The sequence below is a fragment of the Nerophis ophidion genome, linkage group LG05 (genome assembly GCF_033978795.1).
Source record: "Nerophis ophidion isolate RoL-2023_Sa linkage group LG05, RoL_Noph_v1.0, whole genome shotgun sequence".
Classification (NCBI taxonomy): Eukaryota; Metazoa; Chordata; class Actinopteri; order Syngnathiformes; family Syngnathidae; genus Nerophis; species Nerophis ophidion.
In genome coordinates this window covers 47,061,346-47,085,358 of record NC_084615.1, presented here as the reverse complement: position 1 = coordinate 47,085,358, position 24,013 = coordinate 47,061,346, and the positions used below count along the sequence as shown (strand labels likewise).

The following is a 24,013-nucleotide window of genomic DNA, read 5'->3' as shown; positions in this document are numbered from 1 at the left end:
CAAAGGTGGATTGTACATTTAATCCCACTTATAAACTGAGCTCAACATTTTGAAAATTGTATCTGTATCTTCTTGAAATTTTTATGGATATTCTTTACCGTATCTCTTTAGTTTTTTATTACTATTTTATTGTTCGGTTCATTATTAGCTTAAAAACTTGGCTGTCTTTGTTATGATTTTTTTTTTTACTTGTTACCTTACTGTTTGAATTCAATTGAACTCTTTGAGGAAGTAGTGGCTGTTTAAAATTTAGCTGAATAAATAAATAAAGAAACTTTGACTTTGAAATAAAGCTTTTGGAAAGACACACTGCTTTTTGAGAGACTAGCCTGGGATAGATAATCAACAACAATGTTTCCTACAATGAGGGAGCTAAATGGTACTCATTTTTACACTCTTTATGTTATTATTCTGTGTTAAAATGCCTTAGTTAGCCTAGCAACAGCAGATGAAAATGTTGCTGACATATTTCCGTAGTGGAATGACGTGACACGAAGATGCTCCACATGAAGTCAGCTGACCTTTAATGACATCATCATCTGTCATGACTGACAGTAACTAGGAAGCACATTGCTACTTCCCACAGCAGAATTGACAGGCAACAAATGGACAAGTTGAAATGACACACATTTCATCTACAGTGCTTTTGATCTATATACTTCAAGTTTCTGGATCTAAATAATAGTAATAAATAATAAGTTAGTCATACATTAGTTGTTAGTCATTGCACTGCATTTGACAGTAGGAATGTTGTTTATTTAAGTGTTAGTGAAAGGCATGTTATTATACTCGTAATGATTACCGTGTGGCATGTCTATTTACTAACACATTGCTTTACTTGTCTTATTGGAGGAAAAACATTAACAAGACACAAGTTTTGCAATGAACGCAAATTAATCAAAAAGTAAGCTGTCCTTTCATACTCTGCTAGTTTGATGTCAAAACATAACACGTCTCTTATTTCTTATGATGAAATAATATTTCAGGTATTCTTTACAAATATCAAAAAGTAATAATTTGTATTTAAATATTATTGTGTACACAGTGACTAATTTTAAGTAAAAACACACTAATTAATCTGAACTAAGTAACTTTTGTGTAGCTCTTTTCTGCATGACGTCATCAAAATGCACTTATGGTGACCACACGCTGGCGAGCTCTCTCCACAGGCACAGCCGCACACAAACACAAGCACATGCACACACATGCACACACAACATGCAAGTAGAAAAAGTTGTGCGTGTAGTCGTACACTTTCACTTTGTGTGTCACTGCATGTGCTTAACATTTTTGACTTACATGTTCTGCTCCAACAACACAAGAACGCCGAGATGGACCAGATTGGACTCAACCGGTCGCTCCCCTGTCTCCACAAGACAAGTATGTGTGTGTCTTTGATGAGGAAGCGAGGCATTCAAGTAAACTCAGGAAAAGTCAATAGGAACAGTTTGACTTCTTGTTGTTCAGAGGGAGGTTTCACGTGCAAAGCTGAGAGAAGGTTTCAGTTTGTTGTCGTTGGTCTTTTCCTCAGCTGGACACTCAGTAGGAACCTTAAAGGCATAACAAACCATATTCATCTATGTGTAAAAGCAGGGCTGCACAATTTTGGAAAAAAAAATATTGTCAATTTCCAAAATTGAGATTGCTGTGAAAATTAGGTGTGATGTAAGACATGTTACTTTGAGACTGCGAATCAACATATTCTTGTCTCAATGTGCAACACATTAGAACAATATGCAGTAATATATGCAGTCAGAATCAGAGCGCTTGTCTATACAATTTTCTTAAACTGAAGAATTAGTAGATAAAAAATATACGGTGTATATAATGTAATGTAATCATAATATATAATAATAATGCAAGTAACCATTTAAAAGGATATAAACTTCTATTTCTCATTATTGTAGAATTGCTTACCCTTGTACTGTAAATGGAAGGTAAATAACTTATTTATTCTAAATAAATACACAAATAAAAAAAGTAAAATGTACTTTCATCTGTATAAATTGGACTTGAATAAATATTAAATATATTAAAGTGGATTTGTTTTCCCAGTTGAAATAAACTAAGTTCTGTTGCCATTGTTTTTTTATTTTCACCACGGCACTCTCGCTTGTTTTTCCGTGTTGATGGACTCATATTGCCCATCCGGGTTGAAGCTAAAATATTCTCACAATGAAATATTTGGATGTAATCATATTGGTTCCTTTTCATTTTTGTTACTTTGCAGAACTTCTCACTAGTGAGTTGCGTGTGTAAGGTAGAAGTCCTGGGACCTCATGTACGTTGGAAAGCCACATAGTTGCGTGGCCTTCCTACAAAAAATGAATGTACAATCAAGTAAAAATTCAAATGTATTTAGAGTGTTTTTAAGCACAAATTCAAGCGTATTTCTTTGTTGCATCGCAATCCACTTAAAATCGACCAGACGTGTGCATGCCCAGACCGCACCCAGACCACGCACTCTAATAAGTACGCAAATCATGATGAAAGTAGCAATGTGCCTAAGAAAAGTATGCGCTGCCCAATGAGGACTCAGTAGGAAATGCCTCTTTCTCCTGCTACAGAAATAGCACACATGCTAAAAAATAAGAATATTTGGTCGGGCATCAGGAACAAAGTGACGAAGAAGATGGATTTACATCGCCAAAACAGACAAGCGTTCCTGAAAAGATAATTGCTGCAACTGTGCCCTTCCTTCGCAGAAACTGTGTCCCTCTTGCTCCCCCCTGCCTGCTGGAGTCACAAAACACATTGTGGCAAAATGATCGCCTGTATAAAATTAAAGACGTCCTCACAAATATGAATATGAAACAATAAATGCATTGGCGGAAATTTGAATTTTGTGTCTTTTGTCTATCAGTGTTGGCCCTGGTGGTGACTTGTCCAGGGTGTAGCCCGCCTTTCGCCCGAGTGCAGCTGGGATAGGCTCCAGCACCCAAGAGACCCCAAGAGGGACAGGCGGTAGATGCCTAAATGTTTTTAACATTATTAAATTAAAACGTTGCCGAGCCCACATGTGAGGGGTGTGGGGTTCGTATGTCTGATGTTCAAATCAATAAGTCTGAGGAGTAAAATATTGACACTTTTTAATGGGAACGTTTTCCCATCATCTCTTTTGTGTGTCGCTAAAGTATCCACAGCCTGTAGAAATGTGCAAACGGCAGTTATGGAGTTGCTGTGAGGAGCGCACATTTCCACGGCAACGTCAGTTTTACATCTCAACTTTGATGTTAAAAAGGGCCTAGTGCAGGTTTTTGTGCGTAGGTATGCTGTATACATGAGGGCCCTGCTCTCCGCCCATTGAAACAATGATCGTGGCTGACTGAAAAGAGGGCTCAATGCGTTCAGTTAATTCTACTGTTAAATGCGCTCAGGTGCTAAAAGCAAAGCACAGAGTGTGATCTCTTTCTCAATGTTAGAAAAGCCAGATGAAGAAATAACCACACACATACTTGGTAATTTCTTGCTGCCAGCAAAGTATTTCAACTTTATTTTCCTTATCTTTCAATTAATTTACTTATTGACTGTCGGCCCAGGCCAACTCACCATCAAAACTTTTTACAAGGCACTTAAGGTAAAGTGTTTGTTATTAGCGTACACACACTAGCTGTTTCCTTAAACCCTTTTGATTGGCCAGGATGCAAAGGGCACGAGTCTCCAAAGTTCCGATTGGAGAAGATGTCTGTCAATCAAATGCTGGTGACGGTGAAGAGAAAATTAAAAACTTGCCTCTTGCATTTTGGTATTAGCACTAATTAAAACCTTAATGTCGGTTTGATGTCGACTAATCGTGCAGCCCTATGTAAAAGTCTTTTTTTTTTTGGTGCGAGGTGGCATTGAGGGGTGTGGGCTTAATGATCTCATTGGCACATTTGGCCATGACACATGTAACATCATTTTTAGTTTTTTCCTGTGAGATGAGAATTTAATCCAATCAGAAACAATGTACAGCTGACGTGCATGAAAGAGACACCAGGACCCTCATTACATTGTTTCTGATTGGTTTAAATTGCCGTAGTGTTTTCCGTGGTTGGTTAAATGTAGCACAGTGGATTGATGGCTTGGTCTGGGATTGGTTATTTCGATCAATCAATTAGTGTTACTTGAACTACGGCAAGCTGCAAAGACCACAGCGCATTATTATAAAAAATATATAGAGTAATGTGGCGACTTGTCCAGGTTGTACTCTTCCTTCCGCCCGATTGTAGCTGAGATACGCTCCAGCGCCCCCAGCCACCCCGATGCGAATAAGCAGTAGACAATGGATGGATGGATATGGAGTAATGAATGGGAAATACAAACGTGAGAAATGTCAAGTGTGGCGTGAGAAAGGGTTAAATAGCGTGACTGTCACCCTTGCTTGGCAGCTCTGAGCAAGTGGTGAGAGTTGGTCCATTGTTGTTGACTTCAATGCAAAATAACATGATCAGTGGCTGCAAAGCGCCGACTAGTGGTGAGTATAAAGAACGGCAAGGGGGAGTTACAGACAGACAACTCTGTTTACACGTTCAATTCGCTGTACAGACAGATCTAAATAACCAATCCCAGATCAAGCCATCAATCCACTGTGCCTACATTTAACCACTCACGGAAGCACTACGCAATTTAAATTAATCAGAAACAACATAAGGCGGGTCTTGGCATCTCTCTTTTACGCACCTCTAAATTGGTTTAAATTGTGTGGTGTCTTCTGGGGTTGGTTAAATATACACACCTCAGATATGCGTGTGCAGATTGCATTAGATGATTACACATCTGGATGCTCTCGCTTTGATTGAAACTTTTATTAGTAGATTGCACAGTGCAGTACATATTCCGTACAATTGACCACTAAATGGTAACACCGAATAAGTTTTTCAACTTGTTTAAGTCGGGGTTCACATTAATCGTTTCGCTCTTTTTTATGTGGCCAGACATTTTTAACTGCACTTGTGTCGATTGAAATTTGTCATACACTGGTGTGGAGGAAATGGGCATTTTTAAAAATACCTGCATTTGTCGTGTTTGTTTGCTTCTGATTAAAGAATGTTATTTTCCAAACCAAAAGGGACAAGCACTAGAAAATGGATGGATGGATGCATTTTCCAACAATCTTAGTGTCCAAAATGCATTGTGACTGGTGAGCAGACTGAATACAGAGGAGGGGTTACTATAGGAGAGAAGCGTTCTGTGTGCACGCAGAGACGGCTGTGGTTACTTAATTGTTGATCGACCATCTCTTTGTCATTCTTTTAACTTTGCGAAAAAAGCTACAATATTCTATATGCACACAAAAACTGCAGAATCTAGGAGGTTTGTAACTTCAGGCGTGATGTTGATAGACATGGACAATTTGCGTGTCTTCTGCAGAATCCGGGAGAGTTGGCTAGTTGTCACATTGATCACTTTTGAATGTGTTTAATGCATCTTTAATGTGTTATTATAAAGGACAGGGTTTAATAGATTATGTAATTTTTATTTGTGTACAGTTAAATTGCTACTTTTGGTTGTAATGTGATAGTCCGAGTAAGAATGTTTAGTGAAATGCATACTATAAATACCACTTTGCGGTTAGATGTATTATATAGGACGTATTTGAGATTGTCCATCCATCCATCCTTTTTTCTACCGCTTATTCCCTTTTGGGGTCGCGGGGGGCACTGGCGCCTATCTCAGCTACAATCGAGCGGAAGGCGGGGTACACCCTGGATAAATCGCCAATTTGAGATTGGGATGATGCCAAATGAGTCAAGGGCTTCTTAGTTACTGAAATTTGCCATTCGGGCCTGTTGAATGTTGGTCTCGCAGGCCGGATTAAATATTAGTAACTGACACATTAATATTTTGAGATGGACATGTAGGTTTACAGCTCAAGATTTATCGCTATGCCAAGCACTCTCACACATCCATTCGGTGGACCCAAAGTTGAACTCCGTGCACGAAAGCAGCAGGGTTGCACATGTCTAAGTCTTTGGTGACAAATACTTAATAATTACGTGACCGTTTCTATTGGATTAGCGGGTAAATGCATTGTGTAAGAAACACTTCCTGTCTTTCACTTTTCATGTTTACGGCATAGGGATTCTGAGCACATTTACAATGCATACAGCCATGTAACAAGTAGATCAAAGTTTATATGTCCAAATATTTCTCTCTTCTTTTTTTGGGTCATATTCTTTCACTGCTACATCACTGAGATCCATACAACAGTGTTACCCGCTGCAGAGCAGGTAACACTGCACGAATGAACACTTCCCTAGTGAGGATGAATGATTCAGATTGATTAAGTAGTGAGTCTCCAAGATGTGTCGAGATGAAGCACAGATTTGACAAAAGTTCTTGTATCAAGAGGATCACTGATGGCCTTCAGGAGGGTGGAATGAATGTCATTATTTATAAGCGCATATGGACAGGATCCAGGAGAGAAAGAAAAGGACAAAAGGAACAATTTATCACCGGCACATCCAAGCATCTTAAGGTCGTGTCCCTGGATACGTGTTGGTGGGAATGTTCACACAGACGCAACGGCGTCCCCGACAAGATAGGAACAAGAGACATACACAGGAGTGGGTGTGGCTAAAGAAGAGTGCTTACCGCCTGAAGATGTTTGACGCCCATGCTGATGTTCACGTTGTGTCTCTTTAATTCCGACTTGATGAAGCCTGAAATCATCCACAGGGAATTGTGAGTGACTTTAAAGTGATAACGCACGCACGCAGACACATGCACACAAACAGTACCAGTGAGGACTAATCCCAAGAAGATCCAAACGCAAAGGAAGATGTTTCCTGCCATTGGGTTGTAGTCTGTGGTCAGTTTTCCCTGGATCAATGTGAAGAGGATCCCGAATATCTGTACACACACGTCACAGGCAAATAAGTTTCAAATAAAATACGTGTAAACAGTCAAAGTGTGCGTACCAGCCTTGCTATGTTAAGGTTAAAACACCTGAGCAGAAGCATTAAGGAGTCCTGACGACGTTCCCTCCGACTCCGGGTAGGTGATCTCCACCCCAAACTCAAAGCCCACAGGAAGGTATCCCGTCATGAAGAAGCTAAAGGGCAGCGGGAGGTAAAGAAGGACATCAGCTAACAACAACCATGTGACTGAAACGTCACGTCAAACGACTAAAATGCATCTCAAAATCAACACGCTCGCACCCCCCCTCCACTTGTTAAATAACAACAACTGCCACAGTAGCAACAACTCAAAATAATTTACCTAATCAGTGAAGTTTCAGTGTTATAAAGTGATTAATCAATCATTATTACACTTTCATTAAAAAATGTCCCAATTGTCTGTACATGTAAAAAAAGTAAAATATATCTTATAATTAGTTCATGAATAATACACAGATGTTTCGAAAAAAATTAGTTGAATATATTTGGCAAAAAAAATTATATAAATCAAAATAATTACAATGAATGAATTAAATGAAAAAAGAACATATTCATTTAAATTATTTATATACCTATATATTTTAAAAGGTAAATTTTTATTTGTATGCATTTTTGCCTTTGTACATTTATATATGAATAATTGCCTTCTTCATTATAGTGGAATTTTTCATTTTCCGGAAGGAAATCTCCTGAAGGAATCAATAAAGTACTATCTATCCATCAATCCATCCATCCATCCATCCATCCACCCACCCATCTTCCCATGCATCTACAATTTTCATTGCCCGTTAACCTGGCGGAGTGTTAGGCAGTCGGCAACATAGCTAAAATCGAAACTGAAAATAGCCATTGCACCTGTGGCTTTGTAAGGAGAATGGGTGATAATAAAGGAATGTTTAACCTACAGTTTGTTGACATCTCCTTTCTCTATCGTGGTAGAGGAGTTTGTGTGTCCCAATGATTCTAGGACCTATGTTCTCCGGGGACTTCTATGCCCCTTGGTAGGGTCTCCCAAGACAAACAGGTCCTAGGTGAGGGACCAGACAAAGAGCAGCTCAAAGACCTTTATGAAGAACAAAAAACGAGGACTCAGATTTCCCTCACCCGGATGCGGTTCACCGGGGCCCCCCTAAGGAGCCAGGGCCAGAGCTGGGGATAAATGGCAAGCGCCTGGTGGCCGGGTATAACCCGAGGAGGCAACGTGGCTGCCCCCCTCCAATGGGCTCACCACTCATAGGAGGGGGCATAGAGGTCGGGTGCAGTGTAAACTGGGCAGCAGCCGAAGGCATGGCCCTTAGAGGTCCGATCCTCGGCTACAAAAGCTGGCTCTTGGGACCGAACGTCACCTCGGGGGAAGGAGCCTGAGTTGGTGCGCAGGGTGGAGAAGTTCCCGCTAGATATAGTCGAACTTTGACCGACAGCAAATGTTTTGGAACCAGTCCTCTCAAGAGGGGCTGGACTCTCCTCCACTCTACTCTTGCGTTGCACGCAGTGAGAGCCGACGGGCTAGGGTGGTAATTCTTGTTGCCCCTATGGCTCAAAGACTGCACGTTGGAGTTTAACCCAGTAGACGAAACGGTAGCTACCCTCCGCCTTCAGGTGGGGGTTGGTTCCTGACTGTTTTTTGTGCTTATGCACCAAACAGCCGCTGAGAGTACCCAACCTGGACATTGAGTCCGAGTGAACCATGTTCTGTAACTCTATTGTCGAGGCGGCTGATTGGAGCTGTAACCGCAAGGTGGTTGGTGCCTGTCGTGGCGGATATTCCAGAACCTGAGGGACGCTATCAAGCTGGAGAAATAGTCATGTTGGGGTTTTTTGGCTCATGGAACTCTGGAGGCAGCTAACAAGTACCGACAGGCCAAGTGTTGTGCAGCTTCGGCAGTCACGGAGTCAAAAACTTGGACATGGGAGGAGTTCTGACAAACCATGGAAAACGACTTCCAGGCGGCTTCAAAGCGATGTTGGACCACCATCTGCCGCCTTAGGACTGAGAAGCAGCGCACTGTCAACACTGTGTGTGGTGGGGATAGTGTACTGCTGACCTCGCCTCAGGATATTGTAGATCGGTGGAGGGAATATTTTTAATACCTCCTCTATCCCACCTACACGTCTTCCTATGAGAAAGCAGTGCCTGGGGAATCTTTTGTGGGCTCTCCTATTTCTGGGGCTGATTTTGCCGAGGTAGTTAAAAAGCTCCTTGGCGGCAAGCCTGCGGGGGTGGATTAAATCCACCCGGAGATCCTTAAGGCTCTGGTTGCTGTAGGGCTGTTGCGGTTAACAAGACTCTGCAACATTGACTGGACATTGGTGCCGGTACACCTGAATTGGCAGACCAGGGTGGTGGTTCCTCTCTTTAAAAAGGGGAAACCCCAGGGTATGTTCCAACTATTGTGGGATTACACTCCTCAGCCTTCCTGGTAAGGTCTATTAAGGTGTACTGGAGAGAATGGTACACCTGATAGTCGTACCTCGGATTCATGAGGAGCAGTTTGGTTTTTGCCCAAGTTGTGGAGTTGTGGACCAGCTCTATAATCTTGGCAGGGTCCTATTGGGTGCATGGGAGTTTGCTCAACCAGTCTACATGTGCTTTGTGGACTTAGAGCATTTGACCGTGTCCCTCGGGAAATCCTGTGGAGAGTGCTCAGAGAGTATAGCGTATCAGAATGTCTGATTGTGGCAGTCCACTCCCTGTATAATCGGTGTCAGAGCTTGGTCCGCATTGCCGGCAATAAGTCGAACCTGTTTTCATTGAGGATTGGACTCCGCCAGGGCTGTCCTTGGTCACCAATTCTGTTGATACCTTTTATGGACATAATTTCTAGGCGCAGTCAGGGCGTTGAAGGGATCCAATTTGGTGGCTGCAGAATTAGGTCTATCATTGGATCGGTTCAAAGCCGAATATGAAGCGACTGGCATGATAATCAGCACCTCCAAGTCATACTCCATGGTTCTCGCCTGAAAAAGGGTGGAGTGCCATTTCCGGGTTAGGGAGGAGATCTTTCCCTAGGTGTAGGACTACAAGTACCTTGGTGTCTTGTTCACGAGTGAGGTAAGAGTGGATCATGGGATCGAACAAGCGGATCGATGCGGCATCTGCAATAATGTGGACACTGTATCGTTCTGTTGTGGAAAAGAAGGAACTGAGCCAGAAGGCAAAGCTCTCAATTTAGCAGATCTACGTTCCCATTTTCACCTATGGTCATGAGCTTTGGGTTAAGATCGAAAGGACAAAATCCCCGATTCAAACCACCAAAATTAGTTTCCTCCGTAGGGTGGCGGGGCTCTCCCTTAGAGATGGGGTGAAAAGACCTGTCATACGGGAGCAGCTCAAAGTAAAGCCGCTGCTCCTCCACATTGAGAGGAGCCAGATTAAGCGGTTCAGGCATCTGGTCAGAATGCCCCTCGGACCCCTGCCTGGGGACTGGTGGGAGGCCACGAGGAGACTCAGGACACATTAAGAAGACCATATCTTCAGGCTGGCCTGGGATCCCCCAGGAGGAACTGGACTAAGTGGCTGGGGAGAAAGACGTTTGGGCTTCTCTGCTTAGGCTGGTAGCCCCTCGACCTTACATCAGATAAGCGGAAGAAGATGATGGAAGGAGTTTGTTGACATTGTAAAATGTTTTGTGTATACAGGTATTTCGATATAGAGTATTGTGCTTTCATACAATATTTTAGCTACAGGGGTATCGTGTACGGTTCTGAGCTGTGATTTAGGAGCTGGGCTATAGGAGGTAGCGGCGTTTGCCAGCTAATTAAAGCCACACCAAGGAAGAAAAAGTGTTTGGAGCATTAAAGCAAATAAAAAATAAAAGGGTGATTTGCGTCATCCTGCCTCATCGTCATTCCACCGACATGACAATATTTCATACTTTTCTCTAGGAAGATGTGACAATAATTTTTCTTCTTTGTCTTGACTGTAGTGACAATAAAGCTTTTGTATATTGGTACATCTTTCTTTTTGCAGCTAACAATGTAAAAACTATTAATTGGTGTAGAAGTTAGGTTAAGTGCTTTTATTTTTAAGATTATTTTGTACTGATCAGGAAGTAACTGGGTTCGTGTTTTATTGATACATAACTTCAAAAAAGTTATGTCATGGTACATACAGTACATGGTAACGAGGAACATGTCGACATTTCCTCTTGAGAGCCAGCGTCCACTCCAGTGAGCATTTGTGTTTTGCAATACAGGGCTTTCTCCCCTAAAAGCTCTAACTCTGACAAAAGAAAAAGTCTACATTTTGCATGACAGGAGTATTTCCCCTGAAAGTTCTAACTGATAAAAGATAAAGACCAAAAAGAAATGTCCACTGCAGTAGACATTTGTGTTTTGCACGGCAGTGCTATTTTTACCCCTAAAATTTCTAACTCTGATAAAAGAAAAAGACCAACATTTGTATGACACCGTTTTGTTCTTCTCCCAAAAATACTAACTCTTACAAAAGACACAACAACATACAAATGTCCACTGCAGTAGACATTGGTGTTTGTATGACAGGGCTATTTCCCCCAAAATGTCTAATTTTAACAACATAAAAAGACAAACATTTGCATGACAGGGCTATTTTACCCCAACATGCTTAACTCTGACAAAACAAACAGACAAAAAAGAAATGTCCATTACTCATATTTTCAATGATAGGACTATTCCCCCACCCCAAAATGTCAAACTCTGACGTAAGAAAAAGACCAACATTTGCATGACAGGGCTATTTTCCTCGCAAGTTCTAACTATGACAAACGAAAAAGACAAAAGAGAAATGTCCACTGCAGGAGACGCTGGGTTTCAGGAGAATTCAACATCATTGACCATGTACTCTGTTACCGTCACCATAAGTCTTATGAGTAATAATAACACTTAAAGGTGCCATACGTAATAATTTCATGTCAAGTCACCATTAAATGGCCCTGATATGTCAAAAAGCATTAATAAATCATGTTCTTTTCGAATACCTTTATAACTGATAACGGCAGTTCAACTGGGATATGCCTATTTCAAAATTAGATTAACAGCCCCGAAATATTGTTATTATTTTCATTTCGAAGCCCCGCCCTTTACCATTTGACCAATTAAAAAGTCAGTTAGTGTGTCACATCCATGTTGCCAGTTACGCACCGCCCTCATCGTCGAGCTACTGCCACTGGTAAAGGGACTAAACATGTCAGACCTTAGTAAATCTAAGCGGCGTTGTTACGATTCTCAACTTATTCATGACAAAGCTGGGAACAAAACGCGGATTTGTATCAAGGATGCCTTTGAAAGATGGAGAAGATTAAAGGTGGAGAAGATGTTTTCATCTGACTACAAACTTGCTAATTTCCTCCTTGATAGGTAAGTCAGGCATTTACATTTTCTTATTACTTGTAATAAATGGAAATGGACATTTCGTATGTAAACTATATTTTCCAAAACAGTCTATGGTCATGTCTAACAAAGCCAGTATGTTCGTGCAACAAATGCGTAGGAGCGAAGCACCATCACAGTAGTGTAGCTTAGCATGCTAGCCCGGTCAATGACATATAGGCTAACGGGGGAAATATATGCCCGTTAGCCTGTATGTCGATGTGTTATCCAACTGACAGTGCAAAATATATTTTCGACAAATAAAACCTATGTGGATAAGGGTAGTGTCAGTGCCTGAGGAAACGTGTTCCAACATTAGCACGGCTAATTACAGATTCTGGACATTTATTCACATAGCTCGGTTGGTAGAGCAGCTGTGCCAACAACTTGAGGGTTGGAGGTTCGATTCCCGCTTCCACCATCCTGGTCACTGCCGTTGTGTCCTTGGGCAAGACACTTTACCCACCTGCTCCCAGTGCCACCCACACTGGTTTAAATGTAACTTAGATATTGGGTTTCACTATGTAAAGCGCTTTGAGTCACTAGAGAAAAGCGCTATATAAATATAATTCACTTCACTTCACTTCACTACTGTATGTGCATCAGGCACATATGGAGCAATACGTGCTTGGCACAATAAAATGCATTACATGTCATGATTTTCTTCTTTGTGTACTGACATGGTAGTAGGTTATATGATTTATGCGTAACTGGGTTTCAGCGTAACACGGGTTGGCTCATAGAATTGCACTCTGCACTGAAAAATGGTGATGTGCGTACATGGAAGAGAATGCAGTGCGTCAGGTTGGATGCAACATGGAGTTATGCCGAATGAAATGTGGCAGTAATTTTACTGTTGGTCTTGGCTTGCAATCAAAGTAGGCCTATGCGATACATGATATATTCCATCCATCCATTTTCTACTGCTTGTCCCTTTTGGGGTCGCGGGGGGTGCTTGAACCTATCTCAGCTGCATTTTCCATCCATCCATTTTCTACCGCTTATTCCCCATTATATATAATTATTTTGATGGTGGTCCGTGCGGTCAAACCAGACATTTTAGCATGGTAATGCCAACAATCTGTCCCGAATCCCGATGAAAATATTGCTGCGTATCTTTACACATACATTTGGCTAATTAACATCAGTAAAATGTGGCATAATAACAGAGTAAACTATCTTGCAATAAGCATAAACAAGACAAACCTACAGCGTAAGACTTGTCGATGGCCATTTGAAATTTCTTGGGAGTAGGATTCGGATTCGTATTTGGCAACCTCAATCATGGAGAGCGGACTACAGAATTTTGACCCTGATTGCAATCCAATTTCTGGCCACATTATTACATATGGCACCTTTAATTATTTGTTGGATATAAAGAGTCGCTTTGTTTGCTGACAAAGCAGTTAGGTACTTTTGTACGCCGCCTGACTAAAACCATTTAGCCCGCGGCAATGGGTAATTGCGACTTACTTATCTAAATGCTCAATCAGGGCAGGGACATCCAACAAGTACAACTTTGTTACGACATAAGTGTTACATAAAATAATAAAGTACTGAGAGGAACATGACCACTAGTAAAGAACATGTACTTCATTATTTGTCATTGTGCGCATTCACAGGCTGCCATGTGTGTGACAGAGCATGTCACACACATGGCGCTGTAAACCCCTATCTGTCAGAGTCATGTATAGAGAGAGTATGGCTAACCGTTTCAGGCAATATCCTTAATGGTTGGTCAAAAGGCATTCATGTGACTACAGGGTGCCATGACTACCACCAACTTTGAGGTAATCCTATGTGTTTGTGGTGCTTCCTCGTTAGTTTTTCAAATGTTTAAAATTGCCTTTTTGTGCATCATGGGGCTATTCCCCCCACAAGAAACTAAAATATGGATATTTGTTAACAGCAAAAGAAAAAGTAAAACATAAATACAAATAGACAGAGTAGATATTTAAGGAATAAAATAAAAACATATTTTGGGTGTTATAATAGATGATAAAATGAACTGAAAATCCCATATAAAATACCTCAATAATAATTAATACAAAATATGTTCTTGCATGAAAATCATTCCATATTTTCTACTTCTTAATAGAGCTACCATATCTCAGTTATTGTGCAGAAATATGGGGAAATAACTACAAAAGTACACTTATTCACTAAGCATGTTACAAAAAAGAAAGATCAGTTGTAACAATACATAATGAGTGATACATAGTCATTACAAATACATTGGAGGCAAACACCACCACCACACAGTTCCCACAAGTCACAATTTATCCGTGATTGTTGGTCCAAATTAAATAAAGATTTTGGAAAAATTAGGGTAATATTTTTTGGTCTGTTCTGAGTATTATTTTACATTTATTGAGTGTTAGAGTGCCTGCTGCTCATGAAAAACTGGAGTAATGTAGCAGCAGAGTGCGTCAAATACGGCCGCAAAATGTTACTTTCACAAAATAAATGCATGTTTTATTGTAAGTTCATGAGCAGGAGTATGTTTAAAACAATATATAGACATATTATTTGGGTTTATTTTGTCAGAAAAACTAACGTCAAAATGACAGCAATTGCATGCATCGGCACAAAGCTGCACACGTCCTTGGTAGCAGTCATTGCGCCTGTTGTTTAGTTGGCCATACTCTCTTTATACACGGCTCTGCTTACTGTAGGAGCCGTTTAGCTAATCAGATGTCTGAAGAAAGTCAATCATAGAAAGTAAACAACTAGAACACAGTCAGAAAATAAAAGGCTACTTAAAAGGTTTTGCAAAAAATGCAGCACGATAAGTAGGTGAGTAGTACCCCAGCATGCCGGCCGTGAAGAAAACCAGGTAGATGTTGTCCAGGTTCAGAGTGAAGGTAAATACCAACATCCCCACAAAGGTCAAGAAGTTCACCAACAGGGTCGTCATCCTGGGGGCAGAGTCACACAAGCACACGTCATGAACTGACTAAAAGGTTGTGTGTGAATGTGTGTATGAAACACACTTGTAGGTCTTGGTGTGGTCGAGCCACAGTCCGCAGAGGATGGAGCCCATCATGCCAGCCACCACCAGCGTCAGACCAATCCTCCCAGCGTTTAACTCCTGATCCTGATGACCAGATATACCAACAAGCTTGTCACATGTTCTGTTAGCTTGTGTGGGATGAGGCGGTTTAAGGAAGGTCTGCTCAGTCATTTGACAGCTGAAAGACTTTTACAAGGTCATGCAAAGCTGAGCAGCAGGAATGTGTGATAGCAGCGAACAATAATCTCCCTCCAATGCTCTGAAGGGTTTTTTAAACTTGACTCAATCATTTTCAGACTACAATGTACATAAAACAGGGTGTGTTTTGTTCAGCAAGGAACACAGCAGCATACACACATTTGAGTCTTCCAAAGAAGAAAAACAGGTTTTTGGAGTGTAAGACCTTCCAAGAGTGTTATTTAAATTACTATTAGGCATAACGCAAATGAAAACAAAGACCAGGTACTTTTTTTCATCCCACATTTGACATGAAAACTTGTTGCCAAGGTTGTTTTACCCATAGCAACATGCTAATAACAAATACTTCAATAATCCCAATAGGAAATTAAGACATGTTAAATTATTATGCAAATGGTGTGCTTGTTTACTGCGCTAATGAGAGCATCAAGCTACTTTAATATGCTGAGAACATGCAGTTACTATCCTACCAATAGCATCATGCTATTTTTTTGCGCTAATGACATGCATTTTTACGATGCTAATACAGTAACGTGAGGCTATTTTAATATGATACGCTCATTGACTATGCCTTGTTTTTATTGAAGACCTAGGACTACTATGCTACTGTATTTTAATGTTGGTCATTATTGTGGTACTTGGAGAGTCAACTTTTTTCTGGGATAATAATTGGTTAAAAAAGCTTAAGAACAACTGTACTACAGTATAATGAGGTCGCTGTGTCACTACAACAGCATACTAACAAAGCATTTCCTCACTTTATATCACTGATAGAGTTCATACACTTTTTACACATTATTATTTAACTCTCAGCAATGAAGTAGCACATAGCATTTTGTTACTTTCATTACAATAATGACAGTATTTTTCAACTGTACCCAATTGTGTATTAGTCTTGTGATATGCATCTACCACAAAGTGAATGTATATACCACATAAAAGAGTGTGGAGGATGCTAGGAATGGTTAGTTACCTTGTAGCAGGACATGATCATCTGATTGAGGATTGTTGACACCGAGTAGAAGGAGCCCGTCATTATGCCTGCACAAGCAATCAAAATAATAATGACAATCACTTTTTTGCCTGTTATTCCAAATGCTACAATAAACACACTTGTTTAAGGAGCCTTGAGCTAAAGGTTGAACTGAGTCCACACAAACTTTACAAGTTACCAAGCAGGAAGCGCAAGAGGCAAGGGTTTACCATATGCTCATATACAGGCAGGAGCAATTACAACTATGCATAAACTACATAAATGTCGGAGAGCGGCATAGTAGCTAGAGAAGACGTCATTGTGTTTTGGTGCAGATCAAGATAAAATTAGGATTTATTTTAGAAAGCAGTTGTAAATTCCAGATTGCTTTTCTAACCATAGCTGATGAGCAGCAGGAGCAATTACAACTATGCATAAACTACATAAATGTCGGAGAGCGGCATAGTAGCTAGAGAAGACGCCATTGTGTTTTGGTGCAGATCAAGATAAAATTAGGATTTATTTTAGAAAGCAGTTGTAAATTCCAGATTGCTTTTCTAACCATAGCTAATGAGCAGCAGGACAAAAGCTTTATTCTTCATCAGGCTAACGATGGAGCGCCTGTAGGAGTAGTCCTGCGGGGGGGTTGCGGGCAAAACTGCCTGGGCCTGACTGGGCGGCAGGGGTGGCCGATCCTTCATGACTGCAAACACAAATGAACAAACAGGATGTGCACAGTTTAGTACAAAAAATGGAACGAGGGGATGGATCAAATGTAGAGGGGAATTTCACCATATCTAGTGTGTTTGTGACAATCAGTGGTACTTTATCTTAAAAGCATTGTAACGTCATTAATGAGACACGTCATGTGTCAACTCCGTCTTGACATGTAATCATCATAATTAGTGATAAGAATAAATATATTTTCATACCACGTAGAAACCACAATCATTACACAAGACGAACCCACGGAAGCAAATCACTAAATTCATACTACAGAACTCAAAACATTGTGTTTGCTGCCGTGCAGAAAGTGCACATTTTGTTTGACCATCTTTCCAGAAGGTCTAGTGAAAACCAAATCATACAAATCCTCAAGAAATTGTTCCAAAAAAACAAAATAAATCCCATTTAATCTGCTTCAGACACCCAAAAACATGAACACAAAAACATTTCAGAGAAAACAATAACGGTGTTACATGCAAAAAACAAAGTAAAATACATAAAATGCTGAATAAAATGTAGAAATGAACATAACTTTTACCTTTATTGAATTCTATTGTTGGCAAACACAGCGATGATAATGAAGGGATGAAGGGAACGGGGAGCCACCTTTGTACTTTGCTACGACTTATCTCTTTTTTCAGTAGTGTTTCTCAGTTTCTTTATCAAAGGGTTAAGGTACTAACAACTTTCTTTGGTCCCATGGTGGATTATTTTGCAGTCGTACTCCACAAAAAATATGCGCCAATGCGTGGTTTCTTTTTTTGGACCCTCCATTCCACCGAACGATTCGCAGCCAAAGGCAGTTTGTTAACCTGACATTCGCCAGATCCTTGTAGTTCACGTAGCTCCACGCGAGGATCTGGTACTTCTCAATAGGAGATGTATTTCAGAAGACGGGGCCTTGTAAAAAAAAAAAACATTGTATGTGATTGGATAAACCAATTGTCCGTTATCTTGAATGACGTGCAACTTCAGTCACTCACATCGAAATCAACCCGTGACGTTGATGAGAGCGACGTGGGGAAATCCGAAACAGAACAGCCGACATATTGGATACTGACAGAGCGAAAACTTAATAAATGCCTTCAAAACCGTTCTCAATTCATCTTTTAAATAATTATTATTCGATGGATTCGGCAAAACAGTTGCAATAGCACAGGGGTAGGGAACCTATGGATCTAGAGCCAGATGTGGCTCTTTTGATGACTGCACCTGGCTCTCAGATAAATCTTAGCTGACATTGCTTAACACGGTGAGTAATTAATAATTCCACTGTTAATCAGAGTGTTAAAAATAACGTTCAAAATATAAAACATTCTCATTCATTTTAATCCATCCATCTGGTTCCTACCGCACCTGTTCAAGAAGTCGCATTAATGGTTAAAAAAAAAAAATCGATTCAAATACGAATCGAATCGAATACATTGTGCGAATCAGAATTGATTCTCATTTTTAATTATTTTTTTTTCTTTTTATCAATCCACAAACCACTACACAGCAATACCATCCATCCATCCATTTTCTACCGCTTATTCCCTTTCGGGGTCGCGGGGGGCGCTGGCGCCTATCTCAGCTACAATCCGGCGGAAGGCGGGGTAAACCCTGGACAAGTCGCCACCTCATCGCAGGGCCAACACAGATAGACAGACAACATTCACACTCACATTCACACACTAGGGCCAATTTAGTGTTGCCAATCAATCCCCAGGTGCATGTCTTTGGAGGTGGGAGGAAGCCGGAGTACCCGGAGGGAGCCCACGCATTCACGGGGAGAACATGCAAACTCCACACAGAAAGATCCTGAGCCTGGATTTGAACCCAGGACTGCAGGACCTTCGTATTGTGAGGCAGACGCACTAACCCCTCTCCCACCGTGCAATGCAATCCAATTCCAAAACCAAACCTGACACAGCAACACTTAGAACTGCAATAAACAGAGCAATTGAAAGGAGACCCAAACACAACACAGAACAAACCAAAAGTAGTGAAACAAAAATTAATATTATCAACAACAGTATCGTTTAATAGTTAAAACAAATTTACATCATTGCAATCAGTTGATAAAACATTGTCCTTTACAATTATAAAAGATTTTTACAAAAATCTACTACTCTGCTAGCATGTCAGCAGACTGGGGTAGATCCTGCTGAAATCCTATGCATTGAATGAATACAGAATCGTTTTGAATCGGAAAAATATCGTTTTTGAATCGAGAATCGCGTTGAATCGAAAAAAATCTATATATTATCGAATCGCGACCCTAAGAATGGATATTGAATCGAATCGTGGAACACCCAAAGATTTGCAGCCCTAGTAAGAAGTATTTTATTTATTGTTGGTTAGTTTCAGAATCAATCAATCAATCAATCAATGTTTACTTATATAGGCCTAAATCACTAGTGTCTCAAAGGGCTGCACAAACCACAACACGAACCACTACGACATCCTCGGTAGGCCTACATAAGGGCAAGGAAAACTCACACCCAGTGGGACGTTTAGTAACATTGTTACTAAACAAAGAATAAGAGACTTATAATCATCTAAAAATGTTGTTCTTACTTACAAAATGCATGCAATTTAGTTGTATTCAGTGTTAAAAAAAATAGTATATGGCTCCCACGAAAATACTTTTTAAAATATTTGGCTTGTATGGCTCTCTCAGCCTAAAAGGTTCCCGACCCCTGCAATAGCAGAATCAATGTCAGCACATGACTCCTCGCTGCATGCCGCCATTGTTGTTTGAATCAAACAATCGCTTTGGCATTACGTCACATCTATGAAATCCCGCCCGGCGATCCTGATTGGTTCATTATTTTTTGCTATCTTGAAGGAGTTTGCAATGCCCTCGAGCCCAGATCCTTGTGTGGAGCTCTGCGAACTGCAAGGATCTGGCGAGAGTCAGGTTAGTAGTTTGTTAGTGCAATGAAAAAAAAAAGAAGCAAAAAACTAATCATGCGAAAACTTTGGCGTAAGAAAACTAAGACATCTCTGTAATTTGTTTGCTTCAGCCACGCAATTTCTTTATCCACACACACACACACACACACAACTCAGGGCTGTAGAGTTAGCTTATTTTGATGGACAAGTGACAAAACAGGACCAACAAGATGCCTTCCTTTAATGTTGATATGCACACAAACTACTGATCGTATGCTACCTCCGACTGTACGTGTGTGTGTGTGTGTGTGTGTGTGTGTGTGTGTGTGTGTGTGTGTGTGTGTGTGTGTGTGTGTGTGCACATTTACCTATCAGAGTGAGAATAAAGAGTGCAGTGGAGACAGCGGCAGTGCCGTAGAACATGACCCTGATGTTATGGGTCGTCAGCTCTTCGTCGTTGGACATGTTGGGAACCAAAACGGGAGGCAACAGGAAGCCGATGGCCGTGCCCAACTGTGGAACACACACACAACGACACAGTTACAGAGACAATAAACCCACAAAGTGACACAGTTGAGGAGACAACATGCACACACACATAATGACACACGGTGACAACAAACACAGACACACACACATAGTTACACAGAGACGTGATCACATGTCAGAACTTGTTTTTGTAAGAAAATGCTTGAGTACCAATAAACCACACCTTCGCTTTTCTAGTAGGCCTACTTCTTGACAGCTCAGATGTCACTTCCTGTCTACGTTTGTATGAAATCCATCATGGCTTCACTGCCATGTGTGTACATTTTAGACTGGACTAGTTCTGCGGTATTAATGCTGTATTATTAGTGCAGGCCGCATATAGTATTGTGAGTTTTATTGTGTCAAAGTATGATAGTGTATTGTTTTTATTCATTTGTTCGTCTTTATGCGAGTAGTCAAAAGTACGTGTATTTGTGAACGTAATGCATGTGTTTCAACACTATGTTGGTCCTAAAAGCACTGACCTGGTTTCCAAGTACGGCGGTGGCACAGGCGGTGGAAACCTCCTTGGGTCCGAACCACACGGAGGCGATGCGGGACGGCAGGCCGAGGATGAAGACCTGCGCCACGGAGCAGATAACCTGGGCCACCATGGTGACGGCGAAGAGCTCCGGACCCACGCTGGCGCACTTGAGCCAGGCGCCGGCGCAGTTGAGCCCCACCCCCAGCACGGCGGTGAGGCGCAGACCCCGGCGGTCCAGCAACCAGGTGGCGGGGAAAATGAGCGGCACGTAGACCAGCATGTAGACGATGGAGAGCCAGTTGATCGTGTCGTTGCTCACCTGGTAAAAGCGTGTAAAAACGTGGGCGATGATGCTGTACTGGATCCACTGGAAGGCGTTGACCAGCGAGTAGAGGCTGAACACGGCCAGAACCACGAAGCGGCTCCAGTAGAGCCTGGTCTGTAGACGCTGCAGGTCCTTCTGCTCCTCTTCTCCATCTTTTGCTTCTCCCACACCAGCTAGCATCGCCTCGCTTTCATCTGCCTCCTCTAGCGCCTCCTTGTCCAGCCCGGGGTCACCGGTACCGGCGGGGAGGATGTCTCCGACCGCTCCCTCTGGCAACTTCCGGTCCACGGCGATGAGTTCAGGTGAGCCGTCCGCCCGCACATGTTCCTTTATCAGTTCCCCTGCCACCATTACGAGTTCAGTAACTGTGGTTCTTATTCGTCGTTTTAAATGTCAGCAGACCACCGCCAGAGGAGCACGCGGAGAAGGACCTGACATGGTTACCAGCGAGCAGACATGTTTCTCAGGAACCAGCCCGCCTTAAGCCTTTGTTGTAAGGAGGATGGTCTCACGCTGCATGGACCAATAGGAGAGCAGCAGTTATTACTCACCGTCATGATGCGAATACAATTATAATTATTGCTGTATATAGCATCTAAATAAAATTACGCTTAGAATTGTAACAAAGAAAACAATATTTCAACGAGAAAGTCAACATATAAAGCACGTACGCCATTAGTTTGAAATATTTTCTTCTATTCCTGTAGCAGCAAATATACGTGACATGCCTACTTGGCGGCCATCTTAGCAGGGGCCACTTCCCCATTAAAGGCAAGGCAATACATTGTTGTATTGTGAAAATAAAGCATAACTGGTTTATTTCGAAATACGTTTCCATGTAGTTTACTTTACTTTCATAGTCAGAAGATTTCCTATGACTACACATTTTATTTTATTTTTTAATTTAAAAAAACGTACCTATTTAGAATAGAATGGACTTTATTGTCATTATATTTGCATATAACGAGATTAAAGTCTCCAACTTAAGGTGCGGTAGTGGGAACTAATATGGGGTGAAATAAATAACACAAGAGGTAATAAAGGAAAAAACTAACAATCGAAATAAACAGACTACTATCCAATAAAAATAATAAGCAATCCTGTTCAATATACAAAACATAATATAGAAATACAAAATACTGTACAATATACAGAACAAGACAAGAGTAGGAAGTAATAAACAACAATCAGTGCCGGACGTATTGCACTCGAAGGGTAGTATTTAAGATTATTGTGTCTTTATTTCAACCATACTGCGTGTTCTGCAACCATATGCAGCACAAATTGCCGCCATTCTTGTTGTTTTTGTTTCCGTGCCATTTATAACGTTTGGAATATCCTGTTGGCACTTTGCTCCTACTAGCTTTGACCCGCTATATATATATATATATATATATATATATATATATATATATATATAAATATATATATATATATATATATATATATATATATATATATATATATACAGTATATATATGTATATATACAGTGGTGGTTTCCCTTCTTAAATAGAGAAACCATTGATTGAAACTTTTATTAGTAGATTGCACAGTTCAGTACATATTCCGTACAATCGACCACTAAATGGTAACACCCAAATAAGTTTTTCAACTTGTTTAAGTCGCTGTCCACGTAAATCAATTCATGGTACCACCACTGCAGTCTACCAATCCAGAGGCACTGCTCATGATATCCACAGTTTTGTCAACCAAGAGAACTCCACAGCATACAGAGCCTTAAAGATCCACACGCATATCATCATCGGCGGTCACTCAAACGAGAATGACGATCCTCCTGGTAGGGGTGTATCCCTTTATGGAGGATGCCTGTGCGTGAATTTGTTTTACATGGGGAAACTGGTGTACAGACAGTCACCACACGATCCTTGACAGAATCGGGTCGGGGTCCACTGGCATGGAGTCCAAGACGACTGGGGACTCTTTTCTGCTGCAGCCTTCTTCCTCCGCCATCGCAGCCGTTGTAGTTCTTAAATCTACCGTCTTTTGCCTGCTCCGCCATTGAGGTCTTCACCGTTTCCCTGGCTAGGGGGCATTCAGGTACTAGGCCTTTGCCAAGGGCCACCTGGGGCAACAGTAGTAATGGGGTTAGCCTCCTAGTGCCTCAAGACCCCATAGAGGAGCCTCCCCAGCCGGAGGCACGTTAACATCATGCCCAGGACACGGTATACGCACAAACACACAAAACACCCTATGTACTGTATCCATCCATCCATTTACTACCGCTTGTCCGTCTTGCTACGCCCATTGGGTTAAGTTTTTACTGGCCCTGATGTGACCATGAGCGGCCGGTGCAAGGGATGCCGAGTGGATTTAGGTATTTATGTGAGAGACCAGTCCATAGTGGGGCCAACAAGGGATCCTCTTGAATGGCCACAAGTCAGCACCACAGAGACGTCCCCAACTGATGCACAGAGGAGTGGTCCACCCCGGGTGCTGACTTTGAACAGCTAGCGCGTCACCTGTGGTCACCTGATAACCTCTACACACAGGAAAGGGGGACAGAGCAGAAAAAAAAAGAAGCGGGAGATCAACTGGTTTAAAAAGAGGGTCTATTTAAAGGTTAGAGTATACAAATGAGTTTTAGGATGGGACTTAAATGCTTCTACTGAGGTAGCATCTCAGAGCATTCCAGAGTA

General features: G+C 41.4%; 1 protein-coding gene and 1 long non-coding RNA gene across 3 annotated transcripts; one reads left to right on the top strand and one right to left on the bottom strand.

Moving 5' to 3' along the window:
• Positions 1–507: 507 nt before the first annotated feature.
• On the bottom strand, positions 508–21,853 carry flvcr1 (FLVCR choline and heme transporter 1). 2 transcript variants are annotated; one of them, XM_061901146.1, is made up of 10 exons: positions 21,031–21,852; positions 20,386–20,530; positions 16,977–17,117; positions 16,415–16,482; positions 15,224–15,327; positions 15,038–15,148; positions 6,931–7,036; positions 6,723–6,834; positions 6,577–6,644; positions 508–1,550 (listed from the first exon to the last, which is right to left on the bottom strand). In XM_061901146.1, the coding sequence occupies exons 1-10, from the start codon at positions 21,703–21,705 to the stop codon at positions 1,464–1,466; spliced, it is 1,617 nt and encodes a 538-aa protein (XP_061757130.1). In that variant the 5' UTR covers positions 21,706–21,852; the 3' UTR covers positions 508–1,463. The 2 variants fall into 2 exon arrangements, with proteins under 2 accessions (XP_061757130.1, XP_061757131.1); XM_061901147.1 differs by lacking the exons at positions 508–1,550; positions 6,577–6,644 and having other exon boundaries at positions 6,903–7,036; positions 21,031–21,853.
• On the top strand, positions 19,953–22,181 carry LOC133553208 (uncharacterized). Its single transcript, XR_009806876.1, has 3 exons — positions 19,953–20,042; positions 20,393–21,656; positions 21,755–22,181. It is a non-coding gene; the product is annotated as an uncharacterized LOC133553208 (long non-coding RNA).
• The last annotated feature ends 1,832 nt before the right edge of the window (positions 22,182–24,013 follow it).